General features: G+C 37.4%; 1 protein-coding gene across 1 annotated transcript in view; it reads left to right on the forward strand.

Annotated features, from left to right (window-relative positions):
* The first annotated feature begins 14,152 nt into the window (after positions 1-14,152).
* The window catches only part of LOC108553432 (arginine kinase), a 49,932-nt gene continuing 44,612 nt past the window's right edge, over positions 14,153-19,472 (forward strand). Inside the window, exon 1 of the mRNA XM_017908322.1 lies at positions 14,153-14,188. Within this exon, the coding sequence (XP_017763811.1) occupies positions 14,181-14,188 (8 nt within the window). The 5' untranslated portion in view covers positions 14,153-14,180. The remainder of the gene's footprint in view (positions 14,189-19,472) is intronic.

Genomic DNA, 19,472 nt, shown 5'->3' on the forward strand with positions numbered 1-19,472 from the left:
CGAACTTTACCGATTCCTTTAAAAGTTACTTTTTCGCTGTAATAACTAACAATTTATTAACTTTTTTTACTTTTATCGTTAATATACTTTGTAAACTATTTATTATCAATGATTTTAATTTGTTATTAACAATAAATTTATTAATTTATTAACTTTTGTAAGTAAAGAATATATTTTAACACAAATACGTCGTTTGTTTAAATAGTAGCTAAGAACTTATTCACTTTTTGACTTTTATCGTTAATATACGTTGCAAAATATTTTTCATTAACAATTTTAATTTGTTATTATCAATAAGTGTAGCAATTTATTAACTTTTTGCTAATTATACAGACATTTTCACTCAAATTCGTTATACATACTAATAATAACCTATAATTTAGTAATTTTTCCACTTGTATTATAAATTTACGTTGTGAACAATTTCTTGTTAACAATAAGTGTATTAATTTATAATACTTTTGCAAATTTTGGGTCCATTTTAACATTAGTACGTTGTAGATTCAAGTCATCGCCAATGTTTTATTAATTTTTTGCTTTTTTTATAAATTTACGCTGTGAACAATTTCTTATTCACGATATTAATTTGTTATTAGTAATGAATTCAACTATTTATACATTTTTATGCATTTGAATAACATCATATTCATGCATTCCGTGGAGAAAATTTTTGCAGCCTCGGCGAGAAATTTTAAACCGATTTTGGCATTTTGTATTACGAATATATAACATGAAAGAAGGTTGCTCGTCGAAACAGTTCCAAGAATTGACGTCATTTTTAAGAATTCTATCGACATAACTTTTGGAACCTCAGAAATATTCAAACGTTCGAGGGAAATATTAAAATTTTACAAGGGATAGCAAATATTTTAAACTTTGTGCATAGCTCTTGGCTTGGTATCGTTTTGCAAAGAAAAATCTTTGGAAAACGATACCAATTACCAGGTCTCACCACGAGGAGGTGACTACGCATCGAGACCCGACATGCGCCCTAGTGGCGCAGCCTGCTGGCGCTACCTATATCGAAGGTAGCCTAGCCTAACTTGAAGCGAAAGAGATTAAAGTGAAGCTACTGACACTTTATTAAATATCGTGTCTTACAAAAGAGACGCGATTATTCGAAAGACCGACTAGCCTACGAGACGTACTCTCGTGTACAAGACAACTTCAGGCCCAGCACCCTCCCGATCGGGCCTTGCCCACCCTGCCACTGCCGACCTCGCCATGGCTTACTCGATGACCTAAGGCAGCCAACGAACCAGTGAAACACCCAGAGTCAATCCGAGAGTCCTATGCGAGGCCTAACAATCGGAATCACGCGCATGCTCCATACCCCGGCTCTATGCAAACATAACCACATAGCCACCAAGTGCTAGAGGGGAGGCAGGCACGCTCTTGCAATGATTCCGACTGCAGGGCCCATCCCCCGGTCGTGTGCACGGATTGGCACCCAGGACGACTAAGGTCGACGGACCCCCGTATTGCTCCAGATGCCTCACCAGCTCGAGGGCCACCAGAGATCCCGATGCATGACGAGATTGACAGTGGCAGAAATGAGTGTCGGAGACGAGTCGTGAGAATGACTTACGAGGCGTGGAGTTATCGAGTACACGGGAAGTAGGTAGCGCAGGCTAGTCAGTACTTAAGAACAATCGCGATTATCGCGAGAACAATTATGTTCTATTTGGTAAACGAGGGAGATAGAGAATTGATATATTTCGCTTCAAGTTAGGTAGCTTATCCTTGTACAGATAGCGCGCACATGATACTTAGTCTAGGCGTCTATCTTATAACTACTTAGGTCTATTTAGGTCTAAACGTACGCATCCAACATCGTCCATAGATGTTTTGAAAAACCTAAAAGCTGAAAAAGGAAAGGTTTGTAAATGATTAGTAAAACATAATAAAAGCGAAACAAATATAAACAATAATGATCAATGAAATGGAATAAACAATCCAACGATGAGACATAAACAACCCAACGATGAGACGTTCGAATATTATACGAAATATTCGAATCGTCAAATGAAAATAAAATCTGAGGAAGGAAAAATTATTAGAACCTACAAGAAAACTACGAAAATAGTCTAAATGGAACGAGGAATCCAACGATGTGACATGAACAACCCAGCGTTGAGACATAAATAACCCAACGATGGGACACTTGAATATTATACGAAATATTGGAAACGTCAAATAAAAATAAATGGAAAGGAATAAATAATACTTGAAAAGAAAAAAAATAATTAAAAGCTGAAAAAAGAAAAAATAATTAAAAGCTGAAATAAAAAAATTATTTACACCTGAAAACAAAATAAAGATTATTTAATGGATGAGTGAGCCCCCCACTTCGATCAAAAATTTTTGAATTTTACTTATTTCATTATTTATTATTTTTCCGCTTTAATAACCAATAATTTATTAACTTTTTCACTTTTATTATAAATATACGTTGCGAGCAATTTGTTAATAACAATATTAATTTGTTATTAACAATCCGTGCAATAATTTACTAACTTTTTGCAAATTATACGAATACATTTTAACACAAGTACATCGTAAGTTCCAGTGATAGCCAATAATTTATTAATTTTTCATTTTTATTATAATAACTTTCATATCTTACGTTATGAACAATTTGTTATTAATAATAAATTTGATAAGTCATGCATGTTTTATAAATTAAAACTATATGTGTTAGACAAAAGTCGTGCTCTTCTTTAGGGAAACTCATATTTTTCGACGACTATGGATGATTCGTGTTCAGGAAAGTAAGCTCTGCAGGAATTACCTATTAAATATTACCGATTAGAGAAAAAGTTAGAATTTGTTGGACAGTGTGATTATAATAAGCGAACACGACGCCTTTCCACGTTCCTTTTTCGTAAAATTTCTATCCTTATGGTAGGAAATATCCACTTATAGGTGACTGAATATTATACAAGCAATTCTATAAATTTTTATTATTTGGTTTTCTTTATTTCGTCTGAAAATCTATTTTGAATTTTGGGCTAGAATGCATTTTATATATTCTGCATATTCATTCATCACGTTCTTCATAATTAACAGCTCGAGATGTTGAATTTAATCATAATAGACAAGGGATTAAAATAATACTTGATAAAAGTAGAAATACAATGCCACCGAGCAATTCTCGCGGGTAAAACGCGAAAGATGACATAAACGAATCATCTTAACATTCCTGCAACGGCTCTAATGCAATCATACTTTCCACCATGCAACTTCAACCTGTGGTGAAGCTAATTTCCTCTGCTACACCGTTTATTTCACAAAGAATCGAGTAAATGAACAAGACGAATGTAGAAAGGGGGTTCGAACAGACAGGTGTAGAATTATAATAAACGAAACATCGGAATAATCCAACCACCCACCGATCATCAAAAATGAAACACACAAACTCGAATAAATTTTCTCTTAACTCCTTCGCCTGCATTATCATGTGAGACTCGTGGTAAGGAAATCGGGCCAAACATGAGTATCACGGGTGAGAGCCGTGGTTCATAGATAGTGCCCAGTGTGCATAACACGGTTCAGGCTCGTGCTTATTTTTCGTCGATGACTTTCTGTCTCAATTCCGTGTTATTCCTCCTCGTGTTCGCACGAAATTCGACACGTGACCGTTAATTTTCGTCGATGTTTTTCTGTCGAGGCTAGTTGAGGCTCGTCAGTTGCGTGTTATTCTTCGCCGTGTTTGGACAAAGTGTCGCGACGTGTGATCGACTGTTTAATATGGCACGTGGCATCGGAATTTCATCGTAGGGTAAGTGGTTAACGCTATATTTACCGAGCTACGATCCATACCTTAAATGTAGCATATTTATTTAGGATTTATTTGGAGGGATCGTCTAGGATAGTATTGCAATACTTAACAGAACAAAATAAGCTTTATTAATAGAATAACGGATTAATATAATAGAATAGTAGCTATGCACCGCTTGTCCCGACTGACCACGACGTCACTTGACCTTTTACTCTCACGTTCTGACAACTTTCTTGTAACTGACTTCTAAGACTGATTTTTAACACAAAATAGTAGCTATGCAACGCTTGTCCCGACTGACCACGACGTCACTCGACCTTTTACTCTCACGTACTGACAACTTTCTTGTAACTGACTTCTAAGACTGATTTTTAACACGCAACTGACAACGTTTAGACTGACTGTCTTCAAACTGTCTTCTACGACTGACTCCAAAACTCTAAGACTGATTCTAAAACACACGTCCGAATTTAAACTGGCCTGTTCGCATCTTTGCACCCCTATTTAACATTACACTCTGTCTTCTTTTATATTCATGCTTTCTTTCTCAATCACACATTTCTCATAGTCTGCCTCTTGGTGGGTCACGTGTCCTAAACACTCGTGCACGCGGTCACTCGTCCTTCCACGTGCACTACCGACGTCACTGTAAACATTCGGCCTGAACCCTAAGCTGCTGTTTATTGCTTGTCATTAGCTAGGTAGGCCCAAGTGTTTCTTTGCATTCACTCTCAAATCCTAGCATTCCTACATGTCTACATTAAATAGAAAGCAAACAATTTGAAATTCCTCAGTGTTAATCACATCAACCCAGTATCTACAAAAATGCAAAGAAACATCCCTTCTGCTTCTTCAACACTCAACTCCGAATCTATTGTACAATCAAACAGTCGAAGTAATCAAATTCCAAATTCCTTAAAACGTTATGCACTCGTGAATCACACTCGAAACGCGAGGGCTGTTTGGCAAACGACGATAACCAGTTCAAGGGACGTATCGTCTGTACTCTTTTTTCCCATGCACCTGAAAGTCTTTCTTTCCTTTCGACGTTCACATGGAACCAACAGTGGCGCGATTTCCTCCCATCGAAGTCATTGTTAGTTTACGAGCGTTCAGGGGTGCCGCAGTTCGGTCCCTTGCGGACGTTACTCTTCCGAAACGCTCGCGATTCCGAACTTCTTTCTAACCGATGAGAAAGTGAAACGGCGAACGTCCACCGCACGTGGCGTACGATACTCCGTGACACGCGTAAATCACGCCCGCCAGGGGAGTTTCGCAACTTCCACTGTCTTGCGAGCCCGAAATCGCCGATATAGGGAAACGCTTCAGAGAGAGGTTATAGGGGAACGCCGAAGGGGTGGCGCACTAGCGCTGCCTAGCGGCGGTCAGCGGAGATCACCGGAAACCAGGGCTCTCCCCGTGGTACAGAGAAATATCTGCCATTTCTCACTCCATTGAGACACCATCCTGACGGATTTGAAAAATCGAATCCTTTCTCCGATTTTCTCAAAATTCGAAGTGCGTGAAACGTTATTCCAAAATTCGAACATTTAGCGAAGAATAAAAATTCTTCTACCTTTTCCTACGTTCTCAAATAGGACACCATGCACAGTGCGTTCGTGAAATCAATCTGACAATGAGTCTACAACGTGTCAATTCGGATTCAAGTCTCCTTTGAATTATTAGGAATCGATAACAATGATCTACGAAAGGTTGGAACTGCTTCGAGCATCCAAAACAGCATCAAATAGAATTCGTCAGCAAGTAGTGGTTAACGAACTGTTAAAATCGAGATTCCAAGTTAACCGGGAATTCCTCTATCCTACTGCTGAGTCTTGAGTACCTGCAGTTAGAAACTCGACTGGCTGCGAACTTCTGGGACTTTAACGGTGCCATTTTCGCATCAATTGAAGTCGTTTATATGATAGCCTTAACGCAATAATTCACGAGCCCGCTATATTTCTGCACGAAGCATACACTTCGGAACAGGAACGGCGTCGCGACGCGACTCGAGCGGCGCGGATACGTGGCAGCGGGCTGATAGTCAAGGAAGGAAGAACGGAAGGAAGGAAGGAAGGAAGGAGAGGAGAGAAAAAAGGAGAGCGTGCGGAGCACACGTGTGGCCCATTCGTTTCGAACGCTCCCCTCTGCCGACAGGACCAGCACTAGGGAAAAAAAGAAACGTCGGAGGGTAGTCACGCTTTAGGGGCATTTTTCAGCAGCCGCTTGTCGGCCAGCGTGTCCCGCTACCCTCGTCCCTTCTTCGTCCCTTCTTCCTTCAGCATCCGATGCCTGCGTAGACTCCGCGTGTTCGCGAATCGATTTTTTCGATTCTCCTTCGAGCTCCTCCGCTCTATTCCGTGTTGCTCGATACCTAACCCGACAGCCCCGGTAGCCAGGATTTTCCTGCTCCTCGTTTTAGAGGGAAACATTTGTCAATTGGCCTGGTCCGACCGTACACGGACCACTCGAAAGGGTCGATACGATCGCGATGGGACACGCCGGATCCGAAATACAGAGCTGATCGACACGGAACCTATCCAGCTCGCCACTTTGGCCTATCCAGGCGTCGCGTCGCCCAGAGACTTCGCGGTCATGCGCTGGCTATTTGTTACGACTCCCTCTCGATAATTTATCGGATATCAATGGTAGCGAGAGAACGACCGGCATTTCAGAGGATGATCCGTAGTCCAGAGACAGGGCCCCCTTAATCGTTCGACGAGCAGAAAGCCTCTATTTACCGCGGCCATGGGTTATCATAAGCCGCTAGGGCGCAAGGCGTGGGACCAGGGGTGATGGTAGGCCAATATCATTCCCTGGGGAAATATTTCGTAGTTCGTAGGACGCTTAAACGTGTTTACATGCACGGCGCGAGTATCCCCTTTTCCCTTCTTTTTCTTCTTCTTCTCCTCTATTTGCACCCTCTTCTCTTCGTTTTCCTTTCGCACTTTCTCCCTGCTTTTTTTCCCGCTTGGTCCTTTACGGATTCTTTTTATGGCCACGCAATTTTTCTCCGGCGAAATTTTTCTACCATGCTGCGAGAGACGTGACTATATATGTATATAATGCGCGCGCGTGTGGGTATTTATGTACAGGAACGCTCATAAATATTCGCGCGTTGCTTTTGAATTTCTCCCGAATTTTCCAACTCGATTTTTTCCCCCGAAAGCTACGTATAAATGTTATTCTACATTTTCGACCCAGTTTCGCGCCAGGAATTACCCGCTCGTCGGCTGTACCGCTATTTTACGAACATCCTGTGTGGATGACGGAAGTAGCGAGAGGCGTGCCTGTTTTGCCTGCGACTGGAGCCAAGATATTTATCGAATCAAACTTCCCCTGCTGGATTTTACGGTACCCGCTCGCGGGGAAATTGATTCCGCGCGTGTGTTTACGACGTCGTCGATGCGGACGAAAGGATTTCTTATTTCCGTCGGATGAGATACGTTTCTTCTCTCTTTTCCGACCACGGGCCCCTTCCGTGCCCCCAAATAGGCCGATATTGCTTCTCGAGCATCGACCCCGTAAAGGGTACTAGGGAATTATTGACAGAAATTTGGATTAATGACGCTCGTTCACAGAGAATGAAATTTCTTTTGGTAGACATCTTGGTCATGGACCGAGGTATTTATTATGGAAGCAATCTTTTTCCTTTTACTCCATTTTTAAAAAATTTATTCTCTTGTTATTAACCCTTTGCACTCGAGAGGCGATTCTCACAATAATTCAAATTTGGCTATATTACTTAACAAGTTTTCCGATTCGTAACGAGATTCAATTTCTTAACACTAGAACTACCAACCCAATCAAAATGACTGGTCCTAGAATTTTCGATTTTGCAATCACCGAACGCATACACCTGCTTTGAGAATAAAATTGGTATTAACTCGTATTAAGAAAGAACTGTAATCAATATATTCACTCGTATTCATCGTACCGCTGAAATTACTATAATCTGTGCACTTTATAGTTAGGTACCCATTAAAGATCGGTAGCTCTAGTGTTAATTTAAGAATATAGGGGCACGTGATTTACTCTCTACCAGGATAATCGAAATTCGCATAATCGGTGTTCTGTAATATATCTTGCATATTTCCTTGGATTCAATATTAGATGACGGGGGTTGGAAGGGTAAGATGGTCTAATGGATACTCGAAGACTCGTTTTAGTTTGAACGATATTTGTGGATCTTCGACTTATTATTAATATTTATTTTATATTTGGATTTACTTCTATTTGTCAGTATATAAGACTCGAAATTTTCGTCTGCGTGTTTATTCCCTCGAAAATCATCCCCCGGCTCTGCTGTATTTCCAAAGGAAGTCTTATTTAAATACTTTATCGGACTTCTTACCTTTAGCCTCCTTTCTCAACTTTTCTCCTTAATTACGATTTAATTAGCTAATTAGTTAATTTGAACAATAAGTTTAATAACAGTTAAAAGGTGATTAATTACTTTGAAGATAATGTGACTCGAGAAAGGAATTCTCTTTGCCTCTGAATCGTTCCATTCAACCCCCGTCTTGGATACTTTTTATCTTCAGCAAAAAAGCTTAATTAATTGTTCTGTTCTCATCTTTTTATTTGGACACATTAAATAACGAAATTAATGAACATTTATCTTTCGTTTGTTTTGTATGTATATAATCGCTCTGGAATTTCGATTATCCGATGAATCGATCCAATCGAACGTTCGATTATTTCCAGCCCCTTGCACTGTGATTTAATGTCACAAAACAATGTTTTGGAAAAGTATTTTATTTTAGTTAACCACTGTACCTGTATTCCATTCGCGATAAAATTATAGCAAAATTTTAGAATTTCCTCGACCTTTGTATTTATCAAATTTTAGCATACAAGACTAATATTCGACGAGGTTCTAATAAAATCTCGCGATGAGTTAGGCTCGTTATTGCAGTGCAAAGGGTTGGAACCATTTCTCAAAATATTCAGGTAGATTTGGTGAAATAATATTTTTAAGACACCGTGTATTTAAACGAAACGACTTCTATATATTTCTTTCCGATTTTCCCAACGATTATCCGATTTTATTGTTTCAAATTTATTAAAATCATTGGTTCGGGGGTTGAAAAATATCACGAAGGCTGCTTTCACTGGATTTCCTCGGGCGGACAGAATTTATTCGCTAAAAAATCGTCCAGGCGTTGGAAAAAAATAGAAATTTGTGAGAGCAAGATTTGGGAGCCGACGGGATATAACAAAATTTTATACTTTAATCCTCGAAGCTTCTGCATGGTTATTTTCGTCACACGAGATTTCGGGTCATCGTGCAACAGGATTTTAGGTTTTTCATTTGTTCGCCAAAGCGGGTTGCTTCTTTATCAATTCTATGTGTTATTAATTTAATCTGCGTTGATTTCCTTCCAGCATATTTTTTTTATAATCCTAAATTTATCGTAGTCCATCGTGGATTATCTGAATCTGATTATCTAAAAATTTCTCTATTAATTCCCTGATAATTTAAAATCTCATATACCAGATACTCTTGGTAATTCTAATTGTAAGTATTAAAAGAGAATATATAATATATCAAAATTATAGTATTTCAAAATAAAATAAAAATATAAAACGGGGAAGAAAGTACTTATGTACTTGTCTAAAATTGCAATTATTAAATTACAAATAATTTTCTAAAAATTAAAAGGGGTGCTAAATCGATTTGGTGCGAAGTATAAGAAGAAAAGAAGATAATTTAAATTATTGTTTATTTTCGAGCAGGAAATAATGAGGAAATAAGTATTATTGAGCTTAGAGAAAAATTTGTTGCTAGGAATAGTCGGGGATAAGTCTGCCAAGCATTTTAAACAATATAATATGAGAATTATTATTTTTAATATATTCAATACGTATCTAAACCCAAAATCGAATAATAATCTATAATTTTGGTAATATAAAATTAATTCAAAGACTCTACAATGTTTAATATTATCTTACTAAAAAGAGACCAGAGATATGATTTATCACGTCTTTTGCGAATATTGTCATGCAACCGTGATTATGGCAATATTTCGAAACTCGTGAATATTCATATTTACTCCCAACTGTCGATCAATTACGTGCTCCTTTATAACAATTACCTAGAATTATGATTTATTATCAGATAATTAACGAATGCCATTTTCATTCGTCACTTCACCAATGTATACATTTACGTAAATGTATATCCAATCATAGTTGACACTATTCGACCGCCATTTGTAATAAATGAGTCGTTTATTAAATTTCAATCAATAAGGGATACGATCTCCGATATTTCTCATAATTCTTCCATATTCGTTCCGATTTCACGGTGGGAAAAATTTTGTAGGCGTATAAAAATAGGGAATATAAATTTAGCTCAACTCCATTTCGTTTCACCAAAAATGATACTTACGTAGGGGTACGAAGTCGAGGGTGCATGTTCAAGTGTGTACATTAGGCAGCACACGTGTTCGTTGTTTGAATATTAACCCATTCGAGGTTCGGGATCCGAATCGTGATTTGCTTTTCCAATGTTTATCAAATAAAAATATGTGTCGATCGTTATATTTTATTTATAATTCTTCGGTATTATACAAACGGGAGTAGTACGCAAACAATGTAGAAAAATCGTATTCCAGTTATCTTCGAAACAAAAATATTTTGGAAAATAGTCAGCAATTGATTCTCTCAATAACAGACGTACCAAACCAGACAAAATTTCTTCGCTTCTTTCCTTTTTCGGTTTTGCCATTTTTAAAGTAGGTGAATAATAATTATACCATGAAATTAATATTGAACTTATAATTGCTCCGTCTTATCACTAGAACCACCGATCCGTAATGAGTATCTAAATATAGTAATAACAATTAGATAATAATAAATAATAGAATAATAGATAATTAAAATGGTATATCGGAATTAAAAATTTAATTGTAATTGCGTTCCTGTCCGAATAAAATATCAATATTAATTTCGCCAAAGAATCCAATAATTGCGAGGATAGAAAATTCGAGGCAACTCGTTTTAGCCCATCGATAGTTCCAATACTAACGAGCACTCGTATTTCAAAGGCTTACCGATAAACATATCACACATACGAACTTCAGTCACCATTATTACTCGAAGTTTTCTCGAAATTTCTTCATTTTTAATCAGTGTCCTGTATCTAAGTCGTCGTCACGCATATCGTAAAATTGCCCGTCGATTTAGCCTAAACTATTAAAATATTCTCGACTACCGATCGATCGGTCGAATTCCATAGAAATCATTAAGAACCTCGCGTATTATCAGAAATATTCTCCACGAGGTTACTAATTCGTTCCTCGAAGATTCGTTCTATAATTTACCTGCATATCCGTTTATTTTTAATCCGTTCTCTTCATTCATCTGTCCGCCATTGATTGAGAAGGAGCATCGTGATAGTGTAAAGCAAGCCCATCTTGTTTACCCCAGATAAAGCATATTGTAGGATTAATGCTAGATAAATCCTATGCTGACAGAGATCTGCGTGTCTAATAAACAACGACTCCTTTTTAACAATAAATAGATTTATCGAAAATAAAATATTACACTGTGTTTCCCTCAATTCTCGTGGTTAGGTGAGCTGGTGGTTGGATGGAGCGTGGGTCTGATTGGCCACGAGGGTTGAGCTAGGTTTGAGTCAAATTTTCTACCAATTTCGAAAAATTAATTATATTTACAGGTACCACGGAAGCAGAGTAATAATTGGTGAATTTTTGTACGTTCCTCGTATAGAGTCTCATAGTCTCTACAACGCTGGAGAGTACATCGGCTAAATTTTCGCTGATTAAGGACTGACTTAGAGCTGGACTGGAACTGACTTGAACTGACTGACTGAATGCTGACTTCTCACTCACCCTTGCACCCTTATTTAAAGTCTAACACTCTCTCTTTTCATACGCAAGCTCTCTTCGTTGATCACTCATTCCCCATGCGACCTCGCCCTCAGTGAGGCAGGTACTTCAGACACTCGGACACATTCCTGGACTTTCGTTCATTGCTTGCACTCGATCCGGTCACGTCCTCAGTGAGCCAGGTACTTCAGACACTCGGACACATTCCTGGACTTTCGTTCATTGCTTGCACTCGATCCGGTCATAAATATCTCATCCGTACAATTCTTGCACCTGGTCATCCGTCCATCCGCATGCACTCCAGATGATACCCTAGACGCTTAAGCTGGACCCGATAACGCTCTTAATACTGTTTCCTTTGCTAGAGTCCTTCCCAACTCTCAAAACTACAGTATGTTCCTTGTAAACTCCTCAAAACTCTACGAAGACACTATACTTCGTTCAACGAGAACTGACAGCTTTCGAATACCTTTTTCTGACCCCTGTGCATAAGGGGAGAAGCTGGACTCGCATGCAACGGTTCCCTGAACATCGACGTTTGGCAAGCTTAGCTGCAGTGACAGCACTAGTTTCGTTTTGTTCATATTTTCGTTTATTTGATATGAAAACGAGTTTCACTGTTTCTCACTAGTGATCAAGCGATCGATAAAACGTTTTAAATAGATCGAAATCCCTATTTATTTCGCTTTTATCCTTCGATCGTAACCACTTCGTCTCTGTTCAATTTCTTCCTTTTAGTTTCATTTCGGAAAGGCGAGTATTCGGAAAACAATCTTGGAAACAATCTTCGTTGAACGAAACTGTGGCTTTCGATTAGAAGTAGAATCGGAATTAAAATTCTGCTTTCCTTTATTTCCGCGCCGAGTTCTCCTTTTTCTCCGTTCTTATATCTTCCACTCGGCTGATTTGAATTTGAGTTTGAATTCTTTGGAATTTTTTGCCGCAGAGGAGAGCCAGGGAAAAACAGGTTAAAGCTATTTTCGGGTCGGAAGTTTGGAATTTGTTACGAAGGATATGCGACGTGATTAATGAATTCGCGGGAAATGTGCAGCAAAAATTTACTTTTTGCGAGATGCACATGCAGGACGAGCAAAAAGATTTCGAATAATTGTACTTCTATAACAGCGTGATACGATAATATTGCATATGATTTGATCGAGCGAATTGGACAATGGTCAAATTGGAAGATGGGTACTCGATTTTTCGTGTAATTTATTTCTCAGGCATAAATTTGTTCTACAATTTCGGTTTATGACTTATGTTACAAAATTTTATATAATTAACCCCATCGTGTTTGGTACTTACATACAAATTGATACATCTTTAGTTCTTCGTTAAATAAAATATTTGTTTACTCGTATCGTAGCTTAGGTTAAAAATTAATTGTACAATTTCGAGTCAGGATCGTACGAATTTTATACAAACAGGTTTCCCTTGTACAAAAATTATTAATAAAAGACACGACTCTAGTTATAAAAATAAAAAGAATAACTGGATGTATTAATATAATATAAAAATATTTACAAAGCATTTTATAAAAATGCAAAATTATTAATACTAATAATACTAAAAACTAGAAAAAATTATTAATATCAAATAAACTATTTCTTGAGATTGTGAAGCATAAGAATGCAATTATTCTAGTTTTTATTATTATTATATAAAAATTATATAATTTATTATTATTATATATAAATTATATAATTTATTATTATTATTAGTAGTAGTATTTCTTCTAGAAAACACAATTTCGCATAACGTAATATAATTGTGGAACCTAATTACCGTGCTATAGCTATTAATTTCACCATCTTTGAAATATAATTATACAGGGTGGACTACTTAACGTGATCACTTCGTACATTTTCATTTTAAATATGATTTTTTCTATCTTCAGTAATACCAGTTAATTTAACAAAGATCAGTTATCATAATCTTCTCGTTATTATTTCACATCCTGTCATTCACGACAAAATAATTGTTTATTATTTCTAAAGTGAATAAATAATTGAAGGTACACGAAGTAACCACGTTACATGGCCCTCTCTGTATAATTATATATCAAAGGTGGCGAGAGCAATAGCTACAGGTAACCACCGTATAGCAGAGTAGTTAGGTTCCACAATTATATTACGTTATGCGAAATTGTGTTTCCGATAATGCAAATTCCTTTTTACTTTTTCCGTAAAAATATCTCAGTTGCGTAAATAAAACAAATTGTCCACGTGCATTACAGCCCTGGCTAAGTTCCTGCTAAACCTCTCGACGCCCATTTCTCTTTCAGACCGCCATATTTCCCTCAGTGTTCGTCGCTCCATCTTCACCAAGGTGTCTAACACGCGAAACAGGCGCGAAGCCGTAATATCCATAATTTACCTGGAAATTAAAAGTGAGCACGAGAGGAGGAGCCATCAGGGGGACGACGTCTCCTTTAAAATTCCATTCGCCTCCTTCGTGGTTCATGGAACGCCCGATTTATGCTAAAGCGACGAATACCTACGTCTATGCTTTCGAGTATCCAGCACTTTGGCCGATTCTCAACGATGTACAGGTAAATTCCAAAATTCCGATTATTAACTTACAAATTTATTAAATAATTTCTTTCGAATTATAGGTGAGGTGTCTTACCACTCGATGACGTTATAGATCAGACCATGGTGTTGTTTATAACTTATAATCTATGGTTCATATGACACCATGGATAAGATATTCTCGAAAAATTGACAGATCTCGAATTCCAATTATTAATTTACAAATTTATTAAATAATTTCTTTCCAACTATAAGTGAGTTGTCAAGCCACTTGATAACGCTATGGATGAGATCATGGTGTTGTCTAACTTATAATCTATGGTTCATATGATACCATGGATAAGATATTCCCGAGAAATTGACAGATTTCAAATTCCAATGACACTACGTGACATTCCCCGCGTTTTCTTTTCTTTTCTTTTCGATTATGGTGACAGATATCCGATGATAGAATTCCAGACGAAAAATTAATTTCTTAAATAATAAATTCGGGGACACTACACAGTCTAATGCTTAAAATTAGTCTTGCTGTTTGATACACTCAAATGATCCTCGTAGGTTCCAAGTTATGGATGACATCTTGCCTCAGGATGTTACCCATAGTCTATAGTTGATACGACACTGCGCGACATTTCCCGCGTTTTTTTTTCTTTTATTTTCGATTGACATGACAGATATTCAAGAATTGGAGAATTTTGAGAATATTTAATTTAATTATAATATATAGTATTTTAAAATTAATCTCGCTGATACACTCAAATGATTCTCGAAGGTTCCAACAGGTATTCCAATAATTTCCAAGTTTATACTTTGTCATAACTCGTGAAGCAAAGTACACGATCTTCAGCAATAGTATTTTCTTCTCTATTATTTCTATTGGATCCCCTTGATTAGAGTTTCACGGAGTTGTAAGGCCCATTGTAAGCGGCTGACATGACTTTGGGGGTTGAAGCTACTGGTTTAATGAATCTTAAGAGATCTAGACCTGGTTAGGGTTCCATAATGATTGCAAATTGACGCGTATCGATTATAATCCTATTTATTTTCCGATTTTAATAAAGTATAACGAAGAAAATTGAAGTCGACACTTGAATTTAGTCCGCTTGGCCAATGTCTGTCAACGTTTTAATAAATTTGGATGAGTCGTGATCTTAATGTAGTACCCTATGTAGCTACAATTGGAAGTGTGAGTATTGGTTGCGTATGTCTGTTAGAAATATGCATTGGTATTGGCATTTTTCGGTGGTAGGAAATGTTTAAACAAATTGGGACCGCTGTGACTATCTCCTAGACGTGTCTTATGGCCCTTTGCTAGGGACTGATGCTCGTAGTGACAGGAGTCCAAGTGACACGAGTGCCATGGGACCCTGGTAATAAACAAGTACACCAATTTCCAAGTCGATTTGGAATATTCCATCTTGAGATCAAACGCTTTCTCTCATCTTCTTCATTCCCTGCTGTTCCTAGACAATTCCTAGAATTGTCTTGATTCTTCGACAGTCAACAGACTTACGCGATTATGATAAGCCAACCCTTTCATCCACTGCGGCTGCCACAATCGATCGCGGACTAGAGCAGGTTATTTATGCCAATGTCGGTTAGGCTAGCGCACCGATAGCCAGCTCCTTGCGCCAGCAAGCTGCAATAACGCGTGCTTACCGTGTCGCGCGCGACTTGGCCGAAGCAACGCCGAGGAAAACGTGGAAAACGTGCAGCTCTGAGAACGACACACCTCGGGAACTTTTCACCGGTGTCCTCGTTGACACTCCAGTGTATCCTTTGGCAGGTTTCCTCGCGTTTGGGGAAACCGGGAGTGCTAGAGGGCGACACGTGTGCTTTTATTGTACATAACGTGCTTGGCGTCCGGAGGCCAAAAGGTGGTGAAAGTTTGATGAGCGCTGGTTTTTGGGAATGAGGCGTCAGTGTCTTCTTCTGATCCACGTGGTCATAGTCATAGTCGTAGTCATAGTCATCGTTTAATTAGAGGAGACCTATCGAGGTAGGTTTGACAGGATTAACAGGATTGACAGCATTTAGAGGATCATTGATCTGAGTCAGACTGCTTTCCTTTACCATCGTTGCTTTCAATCAATTAAATTTCTCATAGATTGTCAAGAATGCATTACGCACCAACTTAATATTGCGTGATTAATTTATATTTTGCAGATCGCGAATGTAATTATAGGCAAACTATTTATTTTTACTAGTTCTTGGTTGTTTATTGTAAATGAACTACTGTACAGTAGTTAAATGTGAAACATTAGCAGAGTATCGTCTGGAACACGAGTTTTACAATATTTATAAGATGCTTCGGTGCCTGGTGTCAAATGTATACTGATTTTTGCTTCCTGTCGTGTCTCGTCGTATCCTATTAGGTGTTTCCTCGAGTTTATTTCGACTGGTTAAAAGTAGATGTTAGTGAAGGAAAATTAGAGTCTTTTGATTGCACGTGGACGTGTTGAAAGGACTTTTGGTTGAGAAATGAGAACTGTCAAGAAAATTGCATTTTGGTAGTCAATGACGCGATTTATAGGTAGGTGTCCGTCCATCATACATGGGTCCAACCTGTTGGGTCTGATAGATGTAAATTTTCTGTACTTTGGCATTTAGATATATTACTTAATCCATTGAGAGGGTGGCGAAGCACGTCTGACCTTCGGAATTACAGTCGTAATATAAAATAACAGTCTTTGGAATTATCGAAAATTAAGATAAGAATTATGCTAAAACACAGCTTTTGGGACGGAACAACAGTCGTCTTATACAGGGTGGTTTAGTTAAATTGTTTTTAAATTTAAATGTGATTTAACTTGCTTAATTTTGATCCTGTATGACAGAATTTTGAGCTACTTCTTCAGTTGAAGGTCCCTCAACCTCTTTTTAGCGATACTATGATGTTCCTTCCTTATTATAAAGTTTCACAAATCTTCATTTTGTTAGTAAATTTCGTAACTCCAAAAAGATGGGGAGACTTGACGTTTGGAATTTTAAACGACCCCCTCCTGAAAGTGAGAATAGTGAGAAAGTGGCATAGGGTGTTTCTCCTTGGAATCACCGAAATAATTTGACAGGCAGAGAATCGTGGGTCGGGGCAAGAGAAAAATGGATCGAAAGAGTGGACCGTGTTCTTCTTTTCCCTCTTTTTCCCCTTTTTTCACGGAAACCTTTGTTTCATTGGGATGGGTTAGAGAAAAAACGCGAAGTACGATCGATCACGTCCGCATTTAATCCCGAATCACCTTCCTTCCGTGTCCGGCGTTCCACGTGGTTCAGGGCGCGATCGACCGATATCCGGCCGGCTAAGGAAAAAATTACATCTGTAAGGAAAAAGAGAAAGGGGAAAAAAATAAAAATTGGGAATGGAGCAAGCATCGTTCGCGTAGTTAATTCTCGTGGACCGCGCGTTTTGTCCGCCACGGGATACGGGTGGTACGAAATGTATGTACATAAATTAAATAAATTAACGGACTGGTTCGGTAGGACTGGCAATTAAGGGTTAATTAAGCTGCGGGTTTATAGATTTCGCGGTACGTCTCCATTGTGTTATTTAACGAGATGCGTAATTTCGCTGGGAAATATGGGGATAATTTATAATAACCGTGATTTGAATTTATGGCAGTCGAGATTTTATTACGCGAAGAAGATATCCTTCCTTTTTATCACGCGTTGTAAGGATCGCGGGGTGGTAATTAAATGTATTAATTATATCGGTGACCGCGGGGGTGGGTCGAGTCGTATGTTAAAAATGGGAGTGATACAGCACATTTCAAAAAATTTTTTCGCGTCGTTGCTACGGTATAAAATAAAAGACAAAGCGAATTTTGATTTTTAAGAAATTGTTCAAAAATTACAGAACACTAGTAATTTTTGTAACGATATCGAGTGATCGATAAATTACTAAATAATCCTTTTACAAGAGTTATTATGATAATATTTTGATAATCCTTACAACGGTATTAAATTATTAATAAATTATTAAACAACTCTTTGACCAGGATTACTAAATAATGGTACCATTAAATATCGATGGTGTAGGGATTCGGGGAAAGTAGAAGTATGGCCAGAGTTTGCACTGTCATTGGTAGAAACAGTTAGGGTTGGTTGTTATGGATGATTTATGGGAATACCGCGTGATTGATCTAATGTCAGTTTTATCGACATTATAGCGGCGGAAACACTGGGATATAGAAGAAAGGAACTATTCGGCATCATTTTTTCATGGGTTATCGAAATACGTTGAAAGATTCAGCGACTTCAATGGAATTCAACGGAATGCTTTGTATCCAAATTAATAACGGCATCCGCTAGCAATAAAATTCGAACGCGAATCGATAAGGACCTCCACTTAACCTATAAATTATATACGTCATATAAAATTTAAACAGGATATTAATATATAATACAAAAAAATATTCGAGTCGATCAAAGACGAATATACAGATTCACACATTTATTTCTCATCCGTAAGCCACTTTCTTTGGAGTATTACCAATACCAATGATCACTATAAAATACTATTATACCAATAGTAATCAGGTGATACGAGGTACCAAGTGGTAGCCACTATAAAGTACCACCAATAAAAATCAAACGTAAAAGATTAAAAATTCGCGTTTACGTTAATAAAAAAGTATTTAAATCGGGTAAATGTAAATGTACACATGTATGTAATCATATATATTTATCACACTTCCGAATTATGTATCTTCATTTGCATACCGTGTTATATCTGAAATTGATTCATCGCATTAATCGACATTCAGTTTATGTATGTAAGTACATATCACGTTCTATTCCACTGTGAATTCGATCTTCGATTTACTATTCTAGTAGTGCCTCGCAAAATTGGTGCCACCGGGGAATAGACTTTTAATCATGAACCGTGACGCTCGAGGGGTTAATTAATAATCTAAAAAATTCCCATTACCCTACTACGAATTAAAAGGGCATTTAAATCGGTCAAGTATAAATACATACGTATGCAAATAATTATAAATATATTTTTCACCTACTAATCATCGTCTAATTACGTTAATTAATATTCTGACAAATTCCCAGTACCCTACTACGAAGTAAAAAAAATATTTAAATCGGTTAAAAATAAATACACAGATATGTAAATAATTACATATATAATTATCAGCATCTAATCACTGTCGAATTACGTTAATTAATAATTAAAAAGAATTCCCATTACTCTTTTACGAATTAAAAAATATTTAAATCGATCAAGTATAAATACATACGTATGCAAATAATTATATATATATATATATATATATATTTATCACCGTCAAATTACGT

Source organism: Eufriesea mexicana, unplaced genomic scaffold (genome assembly GCF_001483705.2).
Source record: "Eufriesea mexicana isolate 0111107269 unplaced genomic scaffold, ASM148370v2 scaffold10389, whole genome shotgun sequence".
Classification (NCBI taxonomy): Eukaryota; Metazoa; Arthropoda; class Insecta; order Hymenoptera; family Apidae; genus Eufriesea; species Eufriesea mexicana.